Below are 7,860 nucleotides of genomic sequence, written 5' to 3' on the forward strand. Positions count from 1 at the left end.
TTTGTTTTTTCTTAAGTAAAATATACCTTTATTTTTTAACAATAAATGAAATAAAAGCTATAGTGAGTTAGACTGCGCCGTATATAAATGCAGAAAAGTAATCAACTCCAAAGTTTTCCCTTCATTAAAATAAGCCTAAGATTAATAAAATTGCACAATCAAGAATCACTGGAAGGCTCCTCAACCTCAGAGAGCATCGGACTGGACTTGAACACGGAGCTCAGAATGTGACTCGTTGTACTGAAGCTTGAGTAGATCATCCAGAAAATCATGAAGTAGACGAAAATTCGGAATGCACGGTCCAGCCAGTAGAGCCTGTGACAAAATAAAAATATTAAGCAACTCAAAAAATTTAAATATTTAAGCAATTTTTTCCAGAAATAATTTAAATTAATAAATTTTACAATTTTATTTTATCATTATTAATTTGCAGTTGAAATTAAAATTTTGAACCTGTTCATGTGTCTCTTAGCCTTGGGCAGGCTGCTGATGTCGTCCTTGAGGATGAAACGTCTGGTTCCGAGCAACATGTCTCGCACGTAGGTGTCCCACTGGACGCGTTTCACGTCCGTGGTGAAGCATTCGCGCTCACTCGGCTCCAGTTTGTCGCAGATCTCGACGATTCGCCGGTTCGTGAAGTTCCACTCCTTGGTCGTGTAGTATTGCAGAAGGTCAAGGCCGCCCTGCAGACGCTTCTGGATGTTCACCATGCTACGAAAATCAAAATCAAATTTGTACTTTTGATAAATAATTAAGATTAAAAAAATTCAGGTAGAAAATAATCAAATGTCAAAATGTGAGTTTTTTTAATTAGTAATAATTGCTTCTTTAAAGAATAAAAAAAAAAAATTTTTTTTCATTATTTTTTGTAAATTTCGTTTTGCGGGTTGCATAACAGATTAACTACAGGCGTTTATGCCTTTTAAGTTTTAAGAGACAATAAATCATGAATTTGGTTTAATTTTTGTTTTACAAATTGTAAAAATTAATGTAAAAAGTACCAGTTTTAATTTAAACTTGTATTATAAAAATCAATAATATGATTAAATTGAGCAGCTGAAATAATTTCAGAATTCAATAAAGCTTCACTTACAAGGGTTTGTGTCTGAAAAGGACAGCGAGGCAGTCGATCAAATAGGCGGGAATGATGTGGAAGAAAATCACGCAAAATTCATGGGCCAGTTTTGAGTTCTTGATGGAGCCGTCCGGCCACCAGACGACTCCGCTGAACGGGTACATGTAGATGAATTTGCGTCCGTACTCGATGATCTCGCCCCAGCTCACAGGGTTTCGCTCCGTGGTCGTCAAATTCACAACCAGAGGTCCTTCGGAGGGTCTAAGAAAAGTGCAAAAATTGAAAACTATTTATATTTATAATTCAGTAAAAAGTAAATTAGTAACTTTTGACTAATCGGCAATCACCTTTTAATTATGTTCCAACACTAAGAAAAAACCAGTGTAAAAAATTTATAAAATTCCTGTATCTTGGAACGTAATTCCACATAAAAGGCGATTAGTGAAAAGTTACTAATTTAATTATTTCCCGTTTCGAGTGGTTTCTTTGGTTTTTGAGTTTTCATTAAAAATTAATTCAAATTGTATGACTATACCAATTTTTGTTTTTTCCCAATATTTACCTGCAATTTGCGAGGTGCCAGGCGATCACGATAAGTCCGTTGCAGGCCAGGTCGACGGGAATCAGATCAGCCTTGTACGCCGGCTTGCAGTGCATCGAACGCAGGACGCCTTTTCCAGCGCCTAACAACAAACCCGTCGGTCCGTTCAGATTGTCCACGTAGCCTGGGATCGGCTCGGAAAAAGCGGCAGTCACTGCATCAACAAATTAATATAAAAAATCAGTAAAACAATTTATTTTAAAAATATAATCCTTTACCAATAGAGGGTCTTGCAATGGCGACAGGCATGATTTTGCTCGCGTCGGTGACCAGTTTTTCACTCAGGCACTTGGAAAAGGCGTACGTGTTGGGCAGGTTGCCTATCAGTCTGCGGAAAATTAATTAATAACTACAAATAAACTCAAAAGAGTAAATAATCTAAATATTTAAGGCGATTAAAAAGAAGGCCAAAAGAAAAAAAATGCACTGTTACTAAAAATAGATTCAAGAATAAAAAAATCTCAATATTTAAACAAATTTTAGGGAAAAAAGCTCAAGAAAAAAGTATTATTAATGAAAATAAATTGAGGAATTAACGAAAACATAAATATTAACAGCAATTTAAAAATGAAAACAAAAATATTTTAATTGCTTATAATTCACTTCTGAAGAATACAAAAAATTTAAACATGAAAAGCAATTTAAAAAAAAGAACAAAAGAGTAAATAATATATAAAACTGATTATTAATTGCTAATTTCAAATAATTTTTTTTTTATTCCGAAATTTAAATTTGCAACAATCTTCATCTGTGGCATTTTTTTTTTTTTTTAAGATTTCATACAATATTAAAAAAATTATGAGTAGCTTTTGGAAATAAAATAAATGTACTTGGGCGTGATGAGTTGGACCATGTCATCTTGCAGCCAGTCGACGCACTCGAAAAGCTGCTCCGGCTCAAATGGCGCGTCGTAGGGTTCTTCGCCAAGGACGTCCCGGTCGCAATGGCAATAAGAAGTTGAAACGTAAACGAAGGACTGCGGATTTATTTATTATATAATTGGTTTTTCATGCTTAATTCATTAATGCATACCTCGAGCTTGGTCATTTTGCTGCATAGGTCGAGCACCCTTTTGGTGCCTTTGGTGTTGAAGGTGAGGGCGTAGCGCAGGGTCATGTCGAACCTGACGCAGGCGGCGCAGTGGAAAACGACGCTCACCTTTTCAAGCAACTCTTGTCGCACTTCTTGGTCTTCGATTCCGAGACCGTCTTCGCTCACGTCGCCGCAAACGAGGCGCAGCTTCTCAAAAACACCCGGATTTTCTTTTCGAATTTGGTCGAAAATCTGACCGAAAAATTAAAATTAAAATTATCAAATTTCTGATTAAATTGAAGAGATTATGAGTTTTATTAATGATCTTACAGGATTGTTGAGTAGACTGTCCAGTCTGGTTTTGGGTTGTTGGCCCCTCTTCGGCCGCATCAGCAGGTAGATGCATCCAACGTCTGGACAGGAGCGCAGAAGTTTCTCCACCAAAATCTTGTTTTGCACCAAAATAATCGGTTGAAATTTCAAAAGAAATGCCAAATAATTTAAAATTCAACTTAAATTTTATTCTTTACTATAATAATTAATTTATTTTAATTAAATAATTTAAAAAAAAATACTTGAAAATTAGTATTACAAATTCAAGGTTCTTTTATTCTTTCTATAATTACAATGATTGATGATTGGGTTACAATGACTGAGTTTTAAATTTTTACTCTAAATGCACATAATTACAAAAATTAAAATAAAATGTTAACTTCTGATTAATTAAAAAAAAAAATAAATTAAAAAAATTAAAATTTTTGTAATTGATAATATAAATTTATTTCAAATAATAATAATAATTAAAAATTAATAACAAATAAAATTGAGACCTTTCCCATAAAGCCGGTGGCGCCGGTCACGAAGAGACTTCTACCCTCGTAGAAGCCCGTGAGGCTGGGGTACTTGTCGGTGGTCGGCATAATGGTCAGTGTTAGCGTTCGCAGCGTCTGGAATCAACTGAATTGTCCAGAAGCACGAGTTACGTACACGGATGAGCGAGCATAGTTGAAAGAAAACTGTATTTGATCAATAGGCAAATAGTTGTCGTCAGCAGCCTCACAAGTGGAGGATTTTAATAATGCAATATTCCACACCAGGACACTTGTGTGCGGTCGCCACTGTGTGGTGTTAGAACAAGTGACTAGGCAGGATAGATCCGGAATAGGTAAAGGACAATTGACGCAGCCTTCTTTTTTCATATTGTTCATTTTCGTATAAAAAAGATACAAGGGGAAAAAACTCTAAAAACAGTTCATCACAAAATAAATAATGAGGAAAAAATATAAATCTCTACAAATGGCTGACAAAAAGAAAAAAAATTAGGAAAATCACAATAATTTCATTAAAAAATAGTAAATTATAATTAACATTGTCAAATTTAATTTGATTAGAGATCACTGGTAAAAATTTATTGCTGAAAAAATTAAGAAAGAGTTGAGTAGAATAACTTAAAATATAACATAAATGAAGATTAAAATAATCTTTTATGATTTATTTAAGAAAAATATTCTTTTTTATATTTTTTGGAAAATTTTCAGACATTTTTACGGAATTTTTATATTTATATTTAATTTACTTGGGCATTCTTGTACTATTTTATTGGAAATTTATTATTTGATTTAAAAAATTGTTAATTTTGAAGACTTTTTTTAATGGAAGTTATAATTCTGTAACTTTGAATCCAAAATACGTCCGGTGAGTGTTAAAAATTTCAAATTGGGCTAGAAATTTCTCTTACAGAAGACTAAATAAAAATGTTCTCTTTTAACATTGAGGCTTTTGATGATATATTTTAAAAATAAAACCGCTGTTTGAAAACAGACTGAGCTTGAGAAGTGAGAGTAAAATCGCTTACTTTGTCGTTTTGAGTGAGTCAGAAGGTGCTCAATGGGACGATCCGCGGGCGAATCCCTTTGACAATTAATTAAGAAAGACACACGACAACTGCTTTTCTTATAGCGAGATCGTCTCGGTGTCGTTCGTTCCCCACCCTGCAGAGTGGAAAATATAAAATGTGCTTCAGCTCTAGGGCAAATAATACAAAAGCGATTTTCCGGCATTAGCAACTGCAGTCTCGGTGCATCAGCGCTGAGCAAATGTTTAAACGCGTGAATTTTTATATGTATTTGTTTGATCGGGCGAAAGCGATGATTGTTTAACGAGAAAGGAAGGACATAAAATTTCGATCGGAATTTTTTATTATTTTTAAAACGGGTTGGGAAGTTGCCCAAAAGTGAAATGACAGTTCTTGGGTGAAATTAAATTAATCGGAAGTTTGTATTTGTCCAAATCACGGCAGTTTCTCGTCGCGAAGTCGTGCGCTGACTTAAAATTAATGTCGCGCATCACGCATTCCGGCCCGAATTGGTCGAGTTTCTATTGCGGCTGATTTGCAGTCAGCCCACGAGTGCACCCCAGATCGCCAAATGCGCGACTGACCACGCTTTTCTCCATCCGCTTATCACGCGTTCAAATCTCCGAAAGCGGAATTCCGTGCATTGTTGCGAAATGTCACATTTTTTCAACGATATTTCAATTAAATTCAATATTCTATATAATTTAGAAAAAATTGAATCACTTGAAGTGAAAAACGGGATAATTTTTGCTGAAAAAAGTTTATTTAAACTGTGGAAAAAAAATGATTTCTTTTCGTGGACGTCTAATCATGATTTTGTTGTTGTGTTCATGGTCAGATTTCTACAACAATTAAAAGCGCAATTGTTGAAAGAAAAAAAACGTTTGCACCACTAGCAAGAATTTTACTAAATAAGCCAAAAATCTAGAAAAACTATCCTCAAAAGTGCATTATTATTGTTGTTGTCTTTTTTATTAATTTGGTAAGAAAGCCTTGTTTAAATTTAATAAACTTGAAATTATTTAAATTGCATCATTTAAAATTTTAAAATTATTTTTTTTAGTTTTGATCATTTTATTTATTTTTACTCTATTTTGTTATATTTTAAAAAATGTTTTGATAAAATATTTATTTTTCAAAAACAAAATTATATATTGAGTTTGCAAAGCTATAAAAAACCTAATTAACTAAAACTCTACCACTGTATAATAGGCATAGAAGGTGCAATTTGTAATTTGTATGAAAATCAATGAAAAATTCATATTTATTTTCATCCAGTCTAAAACTCTAAAGATAAAAACTTTTAAAACTCACAGCTGAATATATATCTGCAGATAAAATTCTAAATAAAAAAAAAAAAGATGGAAATATTTTAAAAGGGATTTTTTTTACATAAATTCAACTCGCCTTATATTAAAATGTGAAGCAAATCACGCAAAAATTTAATAATTTTTTCACAACAATGATTTTACGGTGCAGTTTTATACTCGACGTAATAAAATATTAGTATCAGTTAAATTAAAGTTAATTTTCAATCTTGTGAAACAATCCCTCCTTTATTTATAAACAAATAAAAATCAATAAAATAAATCTGCGGATTGAGAATTTTTCAACCTTCGTGTTTTAAATTGGAATGGGTAAACCGCAGAGATCGACTTGAAGAGTTAATCATCTGTGCAGTTGCGATCGATGTGAGGTAATGGAACGCTTTTTTCTTACCTGACGCTTGTGAAGGTGCGACCCTTGCCATGAGCAGGTGGCGACGTGAGTGAGACTCGGATTTCAGCACCCTGCCCGCCAGCAAGATCAGGTGCACCGACTTTCTCCACCCACCCAATCGTCCACGGGCGTCCCCGCTGCTCGATCAGAAAAATTGTCAGTGTTCGTTCAGCACAATCCGTGGCCGCCGCCGCCGCCGGTCCAAACTTTTGGATCTCGTCCATCTCGAGCCTGCCAAGCATACAAATCATGGGCAATCAACAGCACTCGGGGTACGTCCAAAATTGAAAGTACTTATTGTGTATATAATTGTAATCTTTTGGTTGCGCAATTTTTCTGGCTCTTTGGCCGATTCGTGAGCTGATTTGCAAAACAAAGGGGCTTCTCGGAAATCTAGAAGGAAGGAGAGAATTTTGAACCTTAAAATGACAATTTTTCAATAATTTTTTTTTTTAACAAATTTCATTTTGTATTACCTCAATTTTTAAAATAAAAATTATAGACAATTGTTAGTTAATCTAATTACAGCATAAGACCAATTCAATTATTTTGGATAAATTAAATTGCACATCAAATAATAAATGAGTATATAAATTTTTTTGTTATTGGTACTGGTTATTTAATTTGAGGATAGTAATGTGTATTAAAAAAAATTAAGGCTATTTTAACAATTTAAATAAAGTAAAAATAAATTAATTTTGATATTAAATTTTACCAAAATACTTTTTATTATTAATATATTTTATATTAAATTTTATTTTCATTAGTTTCTTTATTTTTTTCCTTTTAACAAGTAAATTTTGTTCATAGACATTTATTGGCAGTTTAATATTTTGTTAATTAAATAAACTTAACTTTCCATCTAACTTGTAATTAACAGCTACTTTTACTAGACTTAATACGCCACGACAATGATTTGACTCTTAAATGTTACGGATGATTCAGAAAGAAAAATTAATTATTAAATAATTATGATTTATGAAATTTTCATGTAACAAAAATTCAATTTCTCAACAAATCGATTGATGTGAATAAGGAATCTTCCATTTAATCATAAGTTTGAAAGGATGGAGTTGGGAAAGAGTACTTAATCCACTCATTGTCGTAAGACATTCGAGGAAAAACAAAGCATTTTATGCTCGCAACTAGAGTGACGATGGAGAGAGCGGCTTGTGTGTCGTAGATCAAGGATGCATCTTTCAAAAGCTCTCTGCAAAAGCAATAAGAAAGAAATAATTACAATTTTCTCTTGTCGCCCATTGTTGCCGATCAGTCCGACACACGCCTTAAATCACCACTATTAAATATTGCCGCACACTATTGCGCTCAGATACAATAATTGCAATTCCTGGGAAACGATCAAAGGCTGATGAGTCAGACTTACGCTTTTCCAGCCTGGAAATTTTTATAATATAAGGTAGATCAATTTTTATAACCAGGAGCAGACTGAATTTCATGGTTTTGATTGCAAAATTATAATTAACCTTCCTTTAATTAAACCGCAAATGAATATTTATTCAATTTGGTGCCATAAAAAAATTATATCTGCATGGATCCTGGTTTTGATTAAAAAATTCT

General features: G+C 33.1%; 1 protein-coding gene across 2 annotated transcripts; it reads right to left on the reverse strand.

Moving 5' to 3' along the window:
* Nucleotides 1-3: 3 nt before the first annotated feature.
* On the reverse strand, nt 4-6,441 carry LOC132200829 (putative fatty acyl-CoA reductase CG5065). Of its 2 annotated transcripts, XM_059626570.1 has the most exons (11): nt 6,283-6,318; nt 4,564-4,699; nt 3,539-3,665; nt 3,039-3,155; nt 2,709-2,960; nt 2,507-2,652; nt 1,895-2,004; nt 1,638-1,830; nt 1,094-1,336; nt 454-711; nt 4-315 (listed from the first exon to the last, which is right to left on the reverse strand). In XM_059626570.1, exons 3-11 carry the CDS (start codon nt 3,626-3,628, stop codon nt 159-161), a joined length of 1,566 nt encoding a protein of 521 aa, XP_059482553.1. In that variant the 5' UTR covers nt 3,629-3,665; nt 4,564-4,699; nt 6,283-6,318; the 3' UTR covers nt 4-158. The 2 variants fall into 2 exon arrangements, with proteins under 2 accessions (XP_059482553.1, XP_059482551.1); XM_059626568.1 differs by lacking the exon at nt 4,564-4,699 and having other exon boundaries at nt 6,283-6,441.
* Nucleotides 6,442-7,860: the final 1,419 nt, after the last annotated feature.

Source organism: Neocloeon triangulifer, unplaced genomic scaffold, assembly GCF_031216515.1.
Source record: "Neocloeon triangulifer isolate White Clay Creek 2 clone unplaced genomic scaffold, ASM3121651v1 ptg000014l, whole genome shotgun sequence".
Classification (NCBI taxonomy): domain Eukaryota; kingdom Metazoa; phylum Arthropoda; class Insecta; order Ephemeroptera; family Baetidae; genus Neocloeon; species Neocloeon triangulifer.

Excerpts from the sequence above, each read along its gene's own strand:
- LOC132200829 (XM_059626568.1), bottom strand. The coding sequence starts at position 3,628 with ATGCCGACCACCGACAAGTACCCCAGCCTCACGGGCTTCTACGAGGGT. Across the intron at positions 3,156-3,538 it reads CCACCGGCTTTATGGGAAAG|ATTTTGGTGGAGAAACTTCT; the intron begins GTCTCAATTTTA and ends GTGCAAAACAAG. Across the intron at positions 316-453 it reads GCTAAGAGACACATGAACAG|GCTCTACTGGCTGGACCGTG; the intron begins GTTCAAAATTTT and ends ATTTTGTCACAG.